General features: G+C 36.3%; 1 protein-coding gene across 5 annotated transcripts in view; it reads right to left on the reverse strand.

Annotated features, from left to right (window-relative positions):
* ZNF385D (zinc finger protein 385D) overlaps window positions 1-20,683 on the reverse strand; it is a 428,245-nt gene that overhangs the window by 80,979 nt on the left and 326,583 nt on the right. For 4 of the 5 annotated variants that reach the window (XM_065051544.1, XM_065051543.1, XM_021290321.2 and 1 more), the window contains one exon: window positions 17,022-17,132. The exons of the other annotated variant lie outside the window; for it this stretch is intronic. In XM_065051544.1, coding sequence (XP_064907616.1) covers window positions 17,022-17,132 — 111 coding nt within the window. The remainder of the gene's footprint in view (window positions 1-17,021; window positions 17,133-20,683) is intronic. 5 annotated transcript variants of the gene reach the window in all.

The raw sequence follows: 20,683 nt of genomic DNA on the forward strand, positions 1-20,683 counted from the left end.
ATGGTAGAAGTACAAGCAGTTGTCTGCTAACAATGGGTTAAATCTATAGCCAAACCATTTATTCAGTCGAGTCCAAACATGACATTCAGTCAGTCAAATATGTCTGTGACTTCTGCAGGTTCACAAATTAGGGTCTAAAACCCCCTAATGTTTTACAGGAGAAAGCCCCTACCTTCTTTACCTGATCAAACAGACCACAGCATAGGTCCTGGTGGTCTCTTGACTGCACAGTTTACCACCACAGGAACCAGCAACAGAATTTATTTACTACATATTAATCTTTCCTCCACATGGCTACATAGTCCCATCTTCTTCTCCTCATTTAAATCAGTCACATCTCTAAAAAGGGGTGGAGTCCACTACTGTTTATTAAACAAACTGAAAATAAGGATGACCTTGTCACACAGAACTGGCAACTGGCACCTTTATGAGTAGGCCTGAATATGTGGTTATCTACAGAGCAAAAATTTCAGAAAATGACTCAAGATTTGATGTTAATAAGGTCATCAGCCTCTTGATTTATCTTCTGTGGTGCTGATAAAAGAGAATTATAAGAATTATGCTTCTCCTCAGACAAGGGCCTCAAGGGCCAACTTACCACTTATCAGTTTGAAACTGCGCCTTTGCACATACCAAAACAGCTTGCAGGGAAAAAACTAAAAGCCCACACCTTGTCCTAAATAAAATTAATGTTTCTGTAAATAGCATAATGAAAGGCAATGAACCTCTGTTAGACCCCCAGTCAACCGAAGTCCTGGCTTCTAATCTACAGTTCAAGCCCACCAGTTTGTTATGTCAGTGCTCAATTAAAATGCATATTTAGTATCAGTGGGACTTCTTTTTTTATAGAAAAAAAGGAGTTATGCCTGAAAAACACAGATATTCTTCTGACTGCAACAACAAAAAATTTCAAGACTTGAATTAAAATTCATAGTCCAATTACTGTTAGTGGCTATACCTCCTCACCATCAATCTCTTACTACTCAGTTACCTGTTTCATATCAGGAGCAGCCATAATAAATCATCAAACCGACAGCATGAGGAAATTGGTAGGGGGTGGAGAGCAGCACATTGAGGGGAAAAGTAGATAAATATCGTCAGCCTTCATTTTCCCATTCAGGGAATATGGAAATCAGCATCTTTTGAATATAAGTATATTTTATGAGAGATATAACATCTAATATCTGTTAATTAAACAAACAAAAAAAATAACAACATAAAATACACCAAAAAAAGCCCCACTATTTAAAGTAGCTACCCATTTAAACCATTCTAGAAGTGTATCTGTCATTATTCCTTACTGCAAATACCAGAAAAGAGCTACTTGATAGACTTCAGCCATCTTTTTTATATAGGCTTAAGTAGTGAGGGGAAAAAAGTAATATTAATTAGGGCTGCCTTTAAAGACCTGAATCCTAAGTAACCCCAGCTGGAGAATGTCTGGATGACTAATCTCCTCCTATTTGAAAACCAAGACTTGCACTGCCTAGACTAATGTATTTCAGGATTCTGTCTTTGAGCTTTCTACTCTTTGGACTTTGATACACTCTCTTTGGGATGACTTCTCCATTGCTTTCAACCAATATCTTCATGGTCATTCAGTATGAACAGCTCCTGGATGGCTCTGACTTTCCTCCTAGTGTTTGTCACCTGATAATTTCCATTTCTCAGATCATGTCTTTTCTCTTAATATATCCCAAATGTTAATAATGAACTACGACAGACTCAGAGTCTCCTTTTTTTCCACATATTGATCTCCTATTCTGCATCATCATAACTGTTATTCAATATTGTTTATTTGCTTCCTCTCTGACAGTTTTCTCTCTCTCGCATGCTTTAGAACAACACACCTACTCAAACCATTTATACCATAAACTACAAACTCTGAAAATACAGAATTATTACACAGAAATTCTGTATTCTGTTAATACAGAATTATTTACCCTTACAGGCTTGATTTGAACTGTTCTAACATGTTTTCTAATAAGTTGACTTATATTCCTACCTGTTGTGAAACCTTCTCTCTTTCAATAAATATTTAAAATGCGTTTCAGAAAGTATTTTTCCATTAATTCATTTGCCGATCTGCTGTTCTCCCTACCTTATATTCTTGTTTCATTTCTGATTTATTAGAAAATAACCTCTCTAGAGAAAGGATCTCATCTTAACACATCTGTAAAGCACTGTGTACCACACAGATATTTAGCTGTAGGCTCCTTGAATAAATAAGTCATAGTATTCTCCAGGTTCAAAGTATATTACCAATTAAACAGCACCTCTACTCTTTTTAAGATATTGCAGAATAACTCAGACCATACCAACAACTTGTTTCATGAGAAATGATTTCCAGTGTATCTTATGACTAATAGTTGTTCATCTATATCAATGGACACCCAGTGAGCAAGATGACAAAAATGCTGAGCCCCTTTTCTCTTGGGATCTTGCCTTTGGTTCTGACTTGTAGCATGGACTAATGTCTGCAGCTAAACAGCCATCACAGAACAAGTGAATATTCATCCTCAAAATGGTTACAAGTAACAGAAAAATCAGTTAATAAGAGTCATCAGAGCAAATGAGTACTTTTTCTTAGTGCTAACATTTTGAAAAGATTGATTTGTCCTTGATTAATTTCACTCATTTTCTATGGGATTTGGAGAGAGAATAAATCAATTCAGAATTTACTTTAGTAGTTTAGGCAAGATCTTTTCAATAAGGAATTTTGCTTTTGATCATTAGGCTGGCAGTGCTACCAATTTAAAGACTGTGCAGCACGGGTAAAATACACACAAATTTCAGCTTCCCACCACCTGAAACTATACTTCTTTTCCAGCTGGAAACAGCAGACACAGTCACACACAGCAGTGAAAACTCTACATTGTTTTTCCCTCATGATGTGAATCTAATAAATCATCTTTCTCATCTTATTAGCCTAGACAACGTTATAACAAACTTTTCTCAAGTGTGAAATGCACATCTTCCACTCCATAGGAATTCCTCTTCCTTACAATTCCTTCCATTTGTGCAGAACATGCATAATAAAAAAATAGATCCTTCTTGGAAGGATGGCAGAACTTGTGGCTTAGGTTTAAATGTGTCTTAACTACTGAATCCCTGCTTGGGCAAATGCAATCAACTCTACGAGAGAGAAATAACCAAGTGGTGACCGTTACTACAACCCAATCTATTTTAGAAAAGAGTCTGTACCAGAACATTTTCTTTCTTGCTGCAGTCCCCGCTCCTTATGATCCTTGCTGCTGAATGCATTTGTTTCTTTCCTTAATATTGGTTCTCTCCTTAGTTCTTGAAAATTGTTTCAGTGGCAACACCAACTACAACAGCACTAATTTAACACAGGACAAGCTATTAAGCCTACTAAGATTGCAGACTTTCATCTGCATCTCATGCCCTGTTGACTTGTGTTGCTAGTAAGGCCTGTCTCACTAATTGAGACATGGGGCTCAGACTCCAGAAGAATAGCGAAAATGGTGCCACACCATTTTAGTGCATTTATTAAAAATCTTCCATCCTGTAACTACATGATGTACGTTTTCTTAGCTGGCCTGTGAAGGAAGTTTAATTCCTACAGCCTTTTCAAGCACTAAAGAGATGCAAATTAGTCATGTAAAATAATTTTAGAAAAAAAAAAATCTTAGTCACTGGGAATTATATGGAATAAAATAATGTTAAAAGTAGTAAAAATATTAATTCCTCCAGTGTCCAAGATGTTAATTGCTTGTATACAATCCCTACTTTCTGACATCTTCAGACATTGTTACTTACTGCTGCTTCTCCAAATGTGTTTACCTTATATATTAATTTTACCATAACTGTCAATCACTACATAAGATTCTGGTACAAAAATCATGTTAGAGAATAAATTGACAAGCAATGACAGGTACCTTGCAGCAGGCTATTTGACTAGAATTGTATTAGTGAAGAACCATCAAGTATCTCTATTCAACAACAAAAGAAAAATCTATTATGTCATTAAACTAATAAGTGGTGAGAACCTTCGGGATGCTAACTCAGATAAAAATTATGCAATATACTCACATTAATTACTAAACCATAAAAATAAACAAGTTGCCACTTTGGAAGAACAACTTCTATACAAGTGATGAAATTCCGTATTTGGCAAACAAAGTATTCAAGCAGACAGAACATAAGGAGTGAGGCTGTTTCAGTGATTATTTGATTTGCAATTTAGTGCTTTTATCATCAATTTAAGAAGAAGCAAAACAAAGCATCTCTGTGAATATTCCATAGTTTTTAAATTACTGTATATATCATTGGCCTATTAAATTATGACATTTTGACATGTTTTTTATTGCTGTGCAGACTGAGGTGAGAGGTAATAATGCTGAAGTGTCTGCATCTAATGAAAACATAACTTCTTCTATTTAGTGGCATGGCTCACTGCAAAAAAGCAATAAATCACTGTCCTGAAAATGGCCAGCAGGAACAGGAAAATGAGCTACTGCTAATTAAACCTTTTATGTAAAAACATGATTGCTAATCAAATCTTTATTTCCCCATACTCTCACATTTACTTTCTTCTTCATTTACACTTCATCCTGTAGCCCTTGAAGTATCAGGTTTACCGTCTACTTATATGCTATGTTTTCTGATTTGTGAAAGGAAAAATTTTTGACAATGATAATCTAAAAAGGTACCTGAAATAAAAAAGTCACTGTGGGAAGAAAAAGAACAGTTCAATTAAACTGCATCAGGTAATCCTAACAACTAAGTAATAGTTATATCTAAGTTATATAGCAAAATATAAAGCATTTACTGAAGCTGAAGTTCCACCATTCTTGTGACAACTGAAAAACATCTTTATTAAAAGGAAGGAAAAATGCTGGGCTTTAGATATGTAAAATGCCCCTATTTTCAGAAGTGTGTTATTCACTAATGATCACAATAGAACCCATATTTCCTTCCAAGAAAGGAAAGATGCCTTTAATTTTTAATTATTTCATTGCTCTGAAGTTTGCTACACAGTCATTTCATATAAATGGAATACTAAAGATAAACATTACTCAAGTATCTGCTTAAAAGCCAACAAAATCACTTTTGCAAAAATTCTGAGCTGGTGTATACTAAGTTCCTCCTAGTGAAGTACCACATAATCATTTAATTTTTAATTTATATAATGATAATTATCACAATATTTATAAAATGAAGTGAAAAAGTTACAATGTAAGATGTTATTTGAAACAGAGAAGCATGCTTCTAATCATGTAGGAAAGATCAACTGAACTTATTATTTTTGTCAAAGAAATAATAAAATCAAAGCAAGCACTGACAATTGCAATAAGACTCTAAATGTAAATTAAAATACTTCAGACAAAAGGCTCGAAGGCAAGTGATTCTCCCATCAAACGATGATTTTCACTTGTCTCCAGGTGTAACATTATGTGCACTGATGGGCTGATCAACAGAACAGAACTTTTCCCCAGCTGTAATCAGGAGTGATTGATGGTTGGGACAAAAAAGTTGATTATCATGACAAGTCCACTGATGCAGAGAAAATAGGCTATGCTGGGGAAAGGAGAAAACCTGTTCAGAGACTACCTTCTAAAGTCTCCTTTGTAAAGAATAAAAAGAAACATGTATGCCCATATAAAAAGAGCTAACATAAATGAATTCAGTACATGTACTATGCATCTGTATCTACAGTTATTCTACCACAATACAAGACCCACATAAAACCCAAACAGAATAAACCCTTGTATTTTTAAAATCACAGTTTGAGATCAGCTCATCAAACAACTATGTATATTAAAGTATCCATATGGTCTACCAGTGGAGCATTGCCTCAGTTTGAATACATGTTTTGAATTCATAATCAAGCTTTTAAAGGCCATGGGCGTTAGTGCCATATTGGATTCTTTTTTGAAAAGAAGTCAGTTCCCTTTGGCCATTTTAAACTTTTGAAGACTTCATTTTCAATTGAGATTTAAAAAAAAAAGCACAAGTGGGGGCAACACACCCTCAAATGTATTGTCCAAATACATGCTTTTTTTATTCCTATATAAAGCTTTTGAAAGCAGATACTGGGTTGCACTTCAGCTCCTTCAGATGATCAGATTCCCAGCTGTTAGCTGTGATGTGAGTAAATACACAGAACAGCAATATCTCCAGAGACTGTAAAAGACATGTGAGGAGTGATAAAAGAACCAGGGAGCTGAAAAAGTCAGGCCTGGAGGTTCTGAAGGGGAATTTGTTTACATCAGGGGCAGTTATGTTTAATAGTAATTCTCACAAAAGGAAATATTGCAATTTCTACAAGAGGTGGCTCCACAGGTACAGCAAAGAAGGATATATCACCTCAAGGAGTGCAATTTTACTGACCATAAACAGAGGGAGGAAAAAAAAAGTTTGCAGAGTTTGTGTAAGATTATTTTAAAAGATTTTCTGGCTGTTGGAATAGAATATAATCAAACACAGCCAAGTAGATGTGGGTTTTTTTGATTCCTTTTTTTTTTTTTTTAAGAAATTAGGAAATATTTTTTGAGAAAAAAATACAGTTTAGATAATTTAAGTCATTTTGATGGAGATCTTTCTACAACACACAAAACTGCACATTTTCTTTACTAATGTGTTTTTTCAGAGAAGCAGATTTTGACACATAGCTCTGACTGTACCTCCTCTCCCAGTTCTTCTTTATGTCCTCATCTGTGCCTAAGAAAGTGAGCCAGGAGTCACTGATTGGTGACTGAAAGCAGACAATATTTTGCACCTATTATTAATGATCCAGAATCTAAGATTCTCTACTTTATAAATTCTTATTTTTAAAAAATAAATCTATAAGGAAGAAATAACAACAGACCAAGCAAAGCTAGATGAAGACTGCACAGCAAAAAGTTTACAATTTATCTTTCCTTTTAGGTGATGACTCACTTATGGAAAGTAGTTTCTGTAAAAAGTCCCCATCACAGTTGTTCATAAATTTCAGTTGTTTATTAGAGTTGACTGATTTACTTCCCACGTTGACTGAGGAAGCTGACAGAAAAAAAAAAAGTGCCTCAAATACAAGTAAGTGTAGGGTAAGAAGTGATAAAACAGAGGTTTCTCCCCTTGCAGTTGAAACAGGCAGTCTTTTCCACGAATGGAATGTGAGACAATTGGAAGAGAGACAACTTTCCACCCTTTTATACTGTTTATATTTTTCCCTGTGTGTACCAATTCCCTCAAGTATAAAATGGTATATTTCAATGCACAGTTCAAAACCACTAAGCATTGTCTTCATTCCCACAATTCCAGCCAAAGACAGGAAAAAAAGTCCAGTTAGCCACTACCTGCCCAACTTCAGCACTTAAATTTCATTCTCATGTTCCCCCACTCTCCACCAGGCACAAAATCTTTCTGGAACTCTTGTAACCCCAAGAATGTATCTACACGACCCAACTTATTTAAAAAAAAAAAAATGGAAATACACACGTAATTTCCCTGGAAGTCATATTAGTGAGTGACAGATCATCTACACTGGGCACTCTCCTGAGACTGAAAGCAGATTTTGGGAAATCTTGGGCCTATCACATGACATTTAGCTATGCTTCTTGCCTCCCAATGTCATGGGTTTTGCTACATTCTTATAATCTAATTTAATAAGTTCTGCAAGAAGGAAAACCTCTGACAGTAACAAGCATTGATATGGTCAAACATAGGAGGGAGGTTGCTTTTATTTCAGACTTTCTCTTCTATTAACTACTCCCACCTATGCCTTTCTCGCCGCCTTCTGCTCTTTGCAGTTCTGAGATCATCTACACCCAAGCAGAAGTTAAAAGTTAGTCCTAAAAGGGCAAATACTGCAACCATTCAATTCACCGCCAGAAGCAGCAGAAACCGTTTAAACTAATTTGTCTCCATACTCCTCAGTCTGAATACTGGTCATTAATCTTTTGCAAATTATAAACAGGACTATCAGAGAGAGCCACTGCCTATTCACAGATCATTTCTAGTAAACTCAAGTAATTTTCAAGAGGTGTCAAACCTTCTGCACAATTGACTTGTTTTATCAAAAAAAGTGAGTGCTTTGAAAATTAAACAACCTGGTAGGATGAGCAGAGGTAGGAAGCAGGAGTTGACAAATGTGAATAAATTCTAAGTTTTACATAATCCATAAATTGTAGCATCACAACAGCTGCTGATAAGATGAATATTCTAATCTCTCCAGGATCATGTTCCTATACTGACTCTGATGTTTAGTTGATGTAAATATCAGGCATTTATCCGTAACCTCTGCTTTTGCAGGGACCAGGCAGATGAAAGCATTAGACTTTACTTTCTCCTGGATTTAGAGAATATAATCATTTAGGTTGGAAAACACCCTTAAAATCATTGAGTCCAAATGTTAACCTAACTACTAAATCCACCACTAAACCATGTCCCTAACCATCACATCTACACGTCTTTTAAATGGCTCCAGGGATAGTGACTCAACCACTTCTCTGCGCAGCCTGTTCCAGTGCTTGATTTAGACACTCTTCAACTGCCATTGTTGAATGTGGCTGGAGAGAGAATTTTGAGAAGAAAGTATACGTCTTTTAGTATGAACACAGTGGACACCAAGGCACTCCATCTCTCCCCACCAGAAATAGACTGAGTAACCTGCTGACATTAAGAGCACGCTTTCTTAAAGATCAACAAATTAAAAATTTCCTTCTTTCCTGCTGCCTTTCTGTCCTCAGGCAATGACCTTGTGAGCCTGATACCTCTGGGCTGGTCCATGTTCTGAAACAGCACCAATTTTCTAGACAGAATAGATTATTTTCACTACCAGCGAGGAGAGAGGAGTAGTGAAGAGTTTGCATAGAAAGCTCCATAGCTTGCATACCACTAAGAAACCACTTAACAGCAGTTACTGAGGATCACTTGAAATGTTTGGTTTGTAGACAATGGTGAAGAGGTCATCAGCTCAGCACCTCCAAAGGCAGTCAGAAGCTAAACAAGGTGCTGTGTCAGACAGAAATAATTTCTGATTCTAGGTTGTATAGGTGCATAAAAGTACTGTATAGAAGGTGAACCTTATGGAAAAAATACTTTATACATCATGATGAGATTAAGCATTTTAGAAATGCTTTAAACAACTATAGGTTATGTGAAAATTCTTTACTACTGTTCAACAGACTATTCTGGATTTTGTAACTTAAGTTACTTATTTCCTATGTGAAAAAGGTTACTTACAAACATCTCAGAGTGAAACAACATGTAACAGAAGACAGAACTGAAGTAAAAAATAAAAAAATCTTTCAAAATACAATAGACAGTCAAAAAAAAAAAAAAAAAAAGTTTAAGTTCTCTAGTATGGGACAGACCAGACCTGCACAGGACCTGACTGCAATTCATACTCAAGCCTTTAAAACTGTCATTTAGGAAAGAGGAGGTAATGCTTCTAAAATGTGCAGGCTAGCTGTACAAAAACAGACTCCACTGAATGTCCAGTTGGGTAGCAAAAAATACTAGATTTTTTTCAAATTTGTCATATATGCAGTGTAGGTGCAAAATATTCTGTGCTATTTGATTAGACTTTTGGAATGCCAAAAAAACACATATCTTGCATTATTTTTTTAACAATTCATTGTTTCCATAATGTGTTGATACAAATGTCAGATATCCCATGGAAATCTCTGCACTAATCACTTTCTGTCATTACTTGCTATTTTTTTCCAGTGAATACTATAAACCAATATATCTGAAAAAGTCTTGACCTATGAGTGTATTTCCATTCTGACTCACATTCTGATCTCAAACGAATGGCATGTGCAATTCCACAACTGAAATCAACATTTGTTTCTGCTTGCACTGAACTCCATAGTATAGGAAAGTACACTATTAGGAAGAAGTAGCAGATATATATTCTATATACATATATAAGGGGATGATGAGCATCTGTATATGTTTGCAAAAGAGAATCTCCTTAAAGAATCAGGCTGATGACTTCACAAAGTTCAGATGCATTGGTCTGGAAAGACCGGAAGTAAAATTGCCCTGAGATAATAGATAAATGTGCTTGATGGCTAACAATACCTGCAACAAGTGACTTTGATTAAGAAAGCTGTGCATTACAATTCAAGCAGAGATTGTTTGGTTTATATCAAAGCAGGGTTCTAAATCTAAAGGTCAATTGGAAATCTATTTCTAAATCCAACCTGTAATTGGAGGTAAAACAAAACATGTAAAGAATAAGAACACATAGTTATAGCCACACACAGAACAGAGATTGAGGCAAATAGTACACGTAGCTTCAACCACCATTTAAGCATATCTCTGAAAGTTGAAAAATAACAGATTTGAAAGCAGTTAGCAATATCAGCCTTTCCTGGTTCTTAATGGACCAATGTTTGAAAGTTCCTCTCTCTTTGAAAACAGAGGCCACCAGCCAGGTGTGACCATCAATTGTCATGGACAAGAACTGAAACCTCTATCACCTCTTCCAAAACACAGAAACAGGTTTGTAAGTTAGTTGGTCATATAATCTCTCAGCTCCAGGACTACACTCAGTGTTTCCTGTCCATCCTCAGAAACAAGTGTCTCTTTCCTTAAGACCCTGCTGACAAGGAGCCCACAACTGTCCTTATGTGTTTCCTTCTAGAACTTCATCTACCATTATAGATAGAATTATTTCATCAAATATTCCAACAACAACAACAAAAAATTGAAACAAATTAAGCTGAAGAATTAATCAAATTCATTATTTTATCAAAACCAAAGCACACAAAAATCAGTTGGTCACTGTTACTTTATTAACCTCCTTTTATATACTATATTTTCCACTGTACATCTAACCAGTTATTTCTGCTTTCCCTAGCTCAGTGAAATGTTTTCACATCTTGTTATACCAGTGGATGTCCTTTAAATTCAGCACCTAATTATGCTTTTGTTAAAGTGTGAGGACCACTGCTGTAAATAATTCTTCACCTGAGGCACTGCCAATTTCAAATACTGTGGAATACTTACCTGTCTATTGATAAATGTAATACTCTTGGGGGAAAAAATATGATACCATTAGTGTTGTGTTTTTGTTTTTTTTTTTTCCCCATTAGTAATTATTGATGTATATTTGGATTGTGATTTTACTACTTCTGCATTTCATTTTTCCAGTCTAAGCATAATAGCTTGTGCTTTTATTTACTCCAGTTGTCAGAATTACAGACTATTTTTTCCACCTGGTGAAGATAATTTTGGACTGCCATCTTGAACTTGCCATCTTCTATCAACTGCCTGCCACCGTCCATCTATGTGTCATCCACAAACCTGGTATATGTACTCTCTTTTCTGACAGGTACATTGCTAACAAAAATTTAGAGTAGCAGCAAGCATGGAACAGACTCCTGCAGATCTAGACTTGTAGTGATCTTTTGTTTTGACTGGAAATCATCATCAGCTGCTCTCAGTACAGTTTTTCAACCTGTTATGCAACCAACTTTAACAATTTCATCTGGACCATATTCCCTTACTTTACAAGGCTGTCACATAGGACTGTATCAACCCTTATTAAAGCCAAAACATATCACATCTATTTATTCCCTATTATCCATTAGACCAATTACCCTTTCAAAGGAGAGAATTTGATTGGTTTGAGGTGATTTGTTGTTGACAAATTCATGCTGGCTGTTTCTTATCACCTTATTATCCCCTATGTGCTTACAAATGGATACTTTAATATTTGTCCTACATATCAAGCATAACCTAAACAGGATATAAGTCCTCTGGTCCTGCTTTTTTCCTCATGAAAATCAGAACCATAGTAAAATCCCTGTAGGGCTATATTGCATCTTTATCCTCCAAAAAAACTTTCACTGTTCTTTTACTGGAGCAGTACTTTTTGAATCCTGACATCTTCATACAGTTGAACTATGTATCAATTCAGTGGTGTATTTCCTTTATAGAGATGGAAAAAAAAACAAGGTAAAACCCAACAAATAAGGACTCCATGATGAACATTCATCTCATGGTTTTCAGAAGAATATTGTTACTGTTGCTATTTAAGTCAAACAATAATTTCTGGTTAGCATATTTGGAAATATTTTTACAATGTATCATAATGGAATTCAAGTCCTGTGAGTACATAAAAATGCTGCCCAACATTTCACTAAAGGCAAGCTGGATTATCACTCAGCCATCTGCATTAAACGAGAGGAAAGAGGAAGGTAGAATTCCTTTGCAAGATTTGACTTTATTAACAGACACTGTCACTACCTGGATCAAATAATAAAATTAGAAATGTGGGCAAAGGAAGATCAAATAGTCAAGACAGGTGATCAGAAAAGGAGATAAATTTAGTTAGCTCTTTTTTTTCCAAGCTATGGTGTTGTTTAGGTTTTGCTGAGGTGGATTTTTTTTTCTTAAGTGATCACTCATGTCAGTTGACAACTTTCTCCTACAACTACACGTAGGCACATGAGTTGTCCTACTGAAGTCAGCTGGACTTCATTTCACAGCGTACTTTTAGCAGATGTTTAATGCTTACTACAAAGCATGCATTTAACAGTTCTTCTCAACTGCTGCAATAGCTCTCAGCAGCTGCCAAAATCTAAATGGCAACCCACACACTTGCAGCTAAGCACGTACTTAAATGTTTTGCCCTGTATTGGATGAACAATGTAAATGTTATATATAGATCTCTCTCAATGCAAAAAATAAAAACAATAAATAATAATAATAAATTAAACAACAACAAAAAAAACCCTGCTTGAAATGGACTTAACGGAACCTACCTCTGCTGTTCTAATGTATTTTCTCAGCATGGAAATGCTTTGGTTACTTGCTCATTCCTCCCTTCCCTTGTATGAGAAGATTTATTTTAAAAAGAAATACTGAACACACAGCTGTCATGAAGATTTATAGATAACTCCTTTAGAAAGAAGTTAAACGATTTTAGACTATTGTACTGCCCTCTCTCATTTTTCTTTGAAATGTAATTTTGATACCATGTAATGAGAAAAAAAGCTCTTCTGCTCTGAAAGAAATCTGTATCAAAGGGAAGAAAATTCTGTATTCTCTGCAAAAATGAAAAATCTCTCACAACAGTTTTATTGTAAACATTTTCATAATACTGTTGTGCACTAGGTAAATGGAATTTCTATTTATTACTGTCTGATAAATCCTATCTGCAGCATCTAAAAATAAAGATGCATTGGTAGAACAGCCACAAAGCTCTAGGTTTCTGAACAGAAAAGCTATTTATTGTTGTCATGGTTTTAAATCATGTTCAACAAAATATGATGAAAATGAAAGGTAGGAATACTGAGTAAATGAAAACCTTTTCGTAATAATAAGAGAAAAATTACGACATGCGTGCTTACCATTCATATAGTAGAGTTATCAAAAATGATAGCTAATAGCTCTTTTTATTTAGAGCAATCTTTCCTTTTACATCTCACCATTTAATCTTTAGCACATTTTTGCTTCAAAAACTGCTGGACAATCAGAATTACCCAAGCAACTGAGGAACTTAGCTCTGCCTGCTCCCTTCACATTGCAGAAAAGCATTTCTAAACTGCAGTGGAACTATGAAAAGCCTCAGCAGAGCACCTTGTGATTTTCAGCAGTAATAACTATGCACACTGGCATGAGAAGAGACCATCATATAGATCCCCACAAATCTCTTCTGTGTGATAGGGAAAAGGGGGAAAGATATTGTCCCAGGTTAATCACTGGGAAGCATTTGGATCATAATGTCTCAAAACAATCAGTAACACTTGGGTTGCTTTAAAAAATTAGGTGAATATTAAAAGTGTGAAGTGAAAGATACTCAGCAAGAAGGTCTCCCCATTCCATAAATTTAATGATATTGATCTACTTTGAAAGAGGGGAGCTTAGAACAACCTTCTACTGAACAGTGTTGGCAAACTGGAATTCAAGTGTCCATCACTTGAATATATGAAGCGACAACTAAGTATCTGCTTCACACCTTTTCTTCAAGAATTTGCTGTGAACAGTCTTAAATAATAGATTTCTTCTGAAACCATTTTTTTGGACACTGTCGATTACCCTGAAAATGGCCAGTGCTGCTTCCCTCTCTCTTGTTTGGAATCCTTTTTAAGAGTAAAAGAAAAGGAACTGTATGGGAGCATAGCAGTCCTCTGAGTAAGAAGTATCAGTGTCTCCTGATATCTTGTTTGCTTCTGTATAGAATAAATTTTATTTTAAACATTGTATTCTGAAAAATGCCTAGCTCCTGTCAGCTGGAAAATTTTCCACTCCATGTATCAGTCTGAATTGTGTATGTGCTAATTACTAAATCATTTTAATGATGTGTTCATCCTCTCTTTTGTCTGGATTATTTTGCAGACTAACAAATGGTATAGCCTCTTTGAAACAAAGGTGTTTCACTTTGGTACGTAACACTGAGGTATTTCACGCCTCCTGTAGCTATACACTGTGTATGATTCTGTGGGACATGTTTTTTTGCAAGGCAAAGCTGAAAATGATGAGTGACGAGCTGGGCTGCTCAGTCAGTGAGATACACTGTGGCCCAGAAGTCTTCATCGTCCCTTCCCGTGAATGGCTCAGTATCACAGTATGGGATTGGAAGGGACCTCAAAAGATCAGCTAGTCCAATCCTCCTGCTGGAGCAGGAACGCCTAGGTGAGGTCGCACAGGAACATGTCCAGGCGGGTTTTGAATGTCTCCAGAGAAGGAGACTCCACAGCCTGCCTGGGCAGCCTGTTCCAGTGCTCCATCACCCTCACTGAGAAGAAGTTTTTTCTCAAATTTAAGTGGAACCTCTTGTGTTCCAGCTTGATCCCATTACCCCTTGTCCTATCATTGTTTGCCACTGAGAAGAGCCTGGCTCCATCCTCATGGCACTCACCCTTTATATATTTATAAACATTAATAAGGCCACCCCTCAATCTCCTCTTCTCCAAACTAAAAAGACCCAGCTCCCTCAGCCTTTCTTCACAAGGGAGGTGCTCCACTCCCTTAATCATCTTCGTTGCCCTACGCTGGACCCTCTCCAGCAGTTCCCTGTCCTTCTTGAACTGAGGGGCCCAGAATGGGACACAATATTCCAGATGTGGTCTCACCAGGGCAGAGTAGAGGGGAAGGAGGACCTCTCTCGATCTACTAACCACCCCCCTTGTTATACACCCGAGGATGCCATTGGCCTTCCTGGCCACAAGGGCACAGTGCTGGCTCATGGTCATCCTGCTGTCCACCAGGACCCCCAGGTCCCTTTCCCCTACACTGCTCTCTAATATGTAATTTCCCAACCTATACTGGAACCTGGGGGTGTTCCTGCCCAGATGCAGGACTCTACACTTTCCCTTGTTAAATTTCATTAGGTTATTCCCCACCCAACTCTCCAGCCTGTCCAGGTCCTGCTGGATAGCAGCACAGCCTTCTGGCATGTCAGCCACTCCTCCCAGCTTAGTGTCATCAGCAAACTTGCTGATAGTACACTCTATTCCCTCATCTAAATCGTTAATGAATATATTGAATAATATTGGCCCCAGTACTGACCCCTGAGGCACTCCACTAGATACTGGCCTCCAACTACACTCCGCACCATTGACTACCACTATCCACAGTCCTAATTCTGGCATCTGAATTCTAAATGAAAGAGCCTAATTTGATTATCCTCTTTTTAACTGTGAAACACGAAAGCTCCAGAGAATGTATTACCCTTCCTTGCACCACTGTTTGAGAATGATGTCAGTGTTGTCAGAGGAAAGTGTTCATTCAGGTCCATTAACTGGAAAACCTGGAGTAATCAGTGAAAGTAAGCATATGATGCTGACTGGTCTGGAAATTGTGACTGAAATATTTTTAAAATTATTTATAAGGAATAAAAAACTGAGGGGAATGAGGAAAGCTGTATTATTTTCACCCCTAGGTGGCCAGTCCTTAAAAGAAGGACTCAAGGTTCAATTTAAGTTTTTGAAAAGTTCATGGCTCCGATAAATAATTGATAAACTAAAAATGGGTACTAACTGTACATAAATAGCTGCCTACAAAGAAGCAGCAGTGCAGAAGAATTATTTCACTTCTTCATATGACTGGCATGAAGAAAGAACCTTGTGAACGTTTTTGGGTTAGACCTTACTCTAAATTCAAAGATATTTATCCTGACAGAAGTAACTTCCATATTTACATCACTAAAACAGTAACTGAAAGACGTTTGATAGAGGAACATAAGTTTCCACCAGAGATGCCCATGTCAAGAAACTTCCTGGAGAGACTAGAATTGCAGAAGACAATATATTGTTCTATGTCAGGTTTTGTCTGCACACACAATGATACTGAAGAAGGAAATAAAGGACTTAAATTCCAAGAGGCTTTTCTGTGACAAAACAGGTATTTCTTGTCAAGAAGCGCAGCTTTCTTGGGCAAAAATGAAGGATGAGTTTCCAGTTCAGCTTGCTCTACTTCATTGCTAGAGGAGTGAGAGGATGTGAGGTAGGAGTCAATTGACAAAAAAAAATCACCTACAGTTGTGTTTTTTTTTTTTTTTTTAAAGACAAAAGTAGAAGAAAGGTAGAAGAAAAATAGAAGAAAAGTAGAAGAGAGAAGGAAGAGAAAAAGAAGAGAGAAAGAAGAGGGAAACAGAAAAAAAAAAATGTACTGACAGGAACATTAAAATACAGTTCTGGCTAGATAGATATTGTTGGATAGAAAAAGGAAGGTAGATTCACAAGGATTATATCTGAATAACTTCTAACATTTACTGCCTGAAAAGGAAAGCAAAGATAAACAGGGCTGCTAGAAGAATTAGGATCCAGCAAATATTTCAGCCTTATTAGCAGTAATGGGTCAATCCATTTTCCTATTTACACTCTGCGCAGCACCACTGAAGTTGATGAGCTTGCAGAGATATATCCGCAGGGAATATCTGGCAGGGTGTATAAGCACTACCAAATAATCATGTTTATTTGAAGCATCCTACAGCCTTTTCATCTGCTGAGCCACAAACTGAAATCACAAGGTTTCATTTAGGTTCAATTTATGCAAATTATGGCACATCCTAGAAGATAAGTAAATATTTCTGTTCTGATACAAAATGATCGACTTACATCAGAATTAAATCTCAGCTGGCAAATGTTGCATGATATGATTTGTTTTCTTCGATGAGGAAGAGGAACCCCAAATGTATGATTTATTACAGCTTTTTGAATTGGGTCCATCTGTAAAGAGAGAAGAAAGAGAAATAGAAAAGCTTTTGCTGTTTCATTGTATGCTATGTTCTCTGTAGTCTCGAAACAGATTCTGCATCACACCACAACACATCCCACACTACAGAAAACTATTATTTTTCTTTGAAAATGAATATTTTTTTCTTCATGCAGTTTTACAAAGAGGTAACACAGAAAGGAACAAATAAAACTGTCATTAGCTATCTTGCAATACATATCCTTAGTTCAATTCTATATGCACCAATCTCCCTTTGCTGAAGAAAGATATGAGCTGTAAATGCTGAACAAACACCAATTTATGTTTTTTATATCATAGAAAAGCTAGTTCACTAAACGAAATAAGAATATTTTAAACAAAATTCCTAAGAAAAGGATCAATGGAAATGTGAAGGAATATTACATACAAATAATTCCAGAATAACACTCAGTATTACATAAAAGAAAATCATTTCCCAGGAACTAATAAGTTAATTTTTTCTACAAAGCAACTTCTATACAACCTATGAAAAATCTAAATCCTCCAAAGATTATTTTCACAGCCACTTGGAAGAAACTATTTTGGATAAACCCTACCTTAAGGATGAATTTCAACTTTCATGAAAAACATTATTCTGAACTAACCTCTAGCAGAACACTGATCTGGCAGTGTGTGCAAGCCAAGGTCCTGTAAAAAAATGTACCATTCTGGCACAGAACTTCACAACAGCCACTCAAGAGATTTTACATGGAGGACTGAAATCAACTTCCCCAAATACAGTGGTCAAAATTATTTACATTTCTTTTACATAAGAAGCATTTGACAGCTATTTTAAAAATCTAGTAATAGCTTTATAGCATTTTTGTAATGCCATTGATAGCTTTTATCTTTAAATTGTATTGTTAAAAATTCATAGATTTTGTTGGCACAAATACAACTAATTGTCTAGTTCTGTTGATAGCCAGTCTCCACACAGCATAATTTGTATGTGTCTTAAGAAAAAAACTCTTTTTCTCTGCTCATGTCCCCATGATTCACCTTTTTACAGTCTGTTAGTAAAGGGTTATCTGATAAATAAAGAATCAGAGTTTTTCCTTAGAGTAATCAATTATTCATGGGAGGTGTAACGGTAGACAGCCATGGCCTCTACTGCAGTGAATCCAGAACAGCTCACTACAGAAATTTTGAATCACCTGACAGATGTTCAGTGTCAGATATAAAATAGGTCATGAAACTAATTTCTGTTGAAAAGAAATTCAGATTGGTTAAAAAAAAAAAAAAGGGAAGAAAGAAAATGGCAGGGCTTTACATACAGGTTTGGAAGAAATGATCAGTTTGAACATCCTCTTCTATTTGATATGAAAGTGAAATATCTCATACCTTTGCCTAACCACCAGCTTAAAAGAACACAAATTCACCTAGAAACTAGAGATGCCACTGTAACATAACCCCAAAATAACACTGACGGCAAGATCAGAGAATATCAAGCTCTGAAACACTACAGCATACTGTGCAAGACTCTCTGCTGTGATCAAATCATGTGCCAGGGGCACTCATTTTACTCAGTAACACAGTCCAAAAATACTCTTGTATAGTGTAGAAGGAACATCACCACGCAGGAAAGTAAACAGACAGTAACAGTTCTTTTTTGTTTGATTGCTCCACTACCCAACAGGTGACTTCTTATGCCAGCAGGACCAATAGACTCGTATCCTGTGATTTACAACACCAAAGCACAACATTTCTTTAGAAATGTAGGCACTGTTCCTTTAGCCACTGCAGGTCTAAAATACTTAGGGGAATCTCAAGCTCAGACATATGAATAAGTCAGTACACAGTAACAGGAAATTGTGCATTCTTTGATCCAGTGTAAATGTTTGCCTTCACAGTAACCACAGTTGTGAGATACTATTAGTTTAGCCTTCAGTGTACAACATGCTAAACTCTTCCACGTTATCTCACAAGTGCCATATGTTAGGAAAACCATCAAAGAAGCTCTCTATGGGTTATATGAAAGGTACCACCATGGTTCATAACATGGAACAACTGGTTTTTTTTAGTTGGATTTACCCAAGAATTCCAGCTCCCAATGGGGTGGGATACTGAGAATGAGACAAATAATTTTTCAGAATGGAGAAAAATGAATGGGTGGAATAGGTGGTCTATTTTATATTTTATTTAATTTTTGTGTCATGGAAAACATGGAGCTTCTTTCCTAATCACTCCACAGATTTTCTTTTTTTTTTTTATCTGCTGATAGAGAAATCCAACTGCGCACTTCCATTTCTCTTTCTAAGGATGTAGACTTCTAGATAAACAGCTACATGGCCTTATTGTGAACTCCGTGATCTGTGTTTGTGGCTTAAATGAAGAAGTGTTCTGGATAGCATCCAAATTGATTAAGAAAAGCTGCTTCAGAGTAAGAATGCCTTGTCTGCCAACTGCTCTTTGATAGTGCAAAGCAGAATTAAATTTCAAAACTTAGCCTCAGATTCTAATAGAGTTGGGACAGAATGCTGGAGTGGTATTTGACATTATTATTTTTTTCCTGGAGATTTCATTTGGGAAATACCACCAATCCATACATTTCAAATAAACAACCAAAAGCACCAGATAAGCCTCCAGGAGTTTTACGCTGGAAATTTGAGAGAGGTAACGGGCTACCTAGGTGCAGTATGATAAGCACTCAGATGTCACAGACACTAGAAGACAGAGAAGAGCCCTGCTGAGAGTCAGAGGAACAAAGAGAGGCAGCTGATTGCCAGAAAAGAGAGAGCAAGGACTGCAGGGAAGTATAAAGAGGGAAATTATATCATGTAGCTGAGATAATCAGCAAGTGGTTAGATACTTAACAGAATCTCCAAGCACTTCTAGGCTTGCTGAATGTTACTAATTACACATATTAATTGTATTTCAACTTATGTAAATGGTATTTGCTTTCAAAATAAAAGTTACCATGATAAACTTAAATGAAATCTGCTTTTACTCATTACTAGTGCTATATTACAGTTGATGGGTTTTTATTTTACTTCTTGGATGCAAATGACTTAATTTACTCCCATTTAGGGTGGAAGACAGAGAGGTTTGCAATTCACACAAATATTGTTTCAGCTGTCAAAGCTGTACAGGAGAGAAAGGTTTGCAAGAGGTTTACTTTCTCTCATCAACTTATTTGCATTGCAAGTTACAACACAAAAAGGACCTGTTTACTACCTTTTGCATTTTTACTATTCAGCACCAGGTATCTCTTACTTTGTAGCACAGGCTGTGACACACTTTCTGTGGTCAGTCCAGGGAGAGCACATAGCTCAAGGTTCAATGCAAACCATAATGTAACTGATAGTTTGGGCTATGAAGATAAAAATGGAACGTTTCATATTTCATTCAGTTAATTTTTTTTCTTAATACATAAAATCCACAGCAATAATATAGCAAATTTTACTTATTCAAGCTGAATTTTGTGGCAACATGATTATATTTTGTTTCTTTGATCAGATACTGTACTACCTTTGCAGGATCTTCATGAGCTTACCATACTTCAGCAAAATCCAGGCTTAAACTCAGT

The sequence above is a fragment of the Columba livia genome, chromosome 2 (genome assembly GCF_036013475.1).
Source record: "Columba livia isolate bColLiv1 breed racing homer chromosome 2, bColLiv1.pat.W.v2, whole genome shotgun sequence".
Lineage (NCBI taxonomy): Eukaryota > Metazoa > Chordata > Aves > Columbiformes > Columbidae > Columba > Columba livia.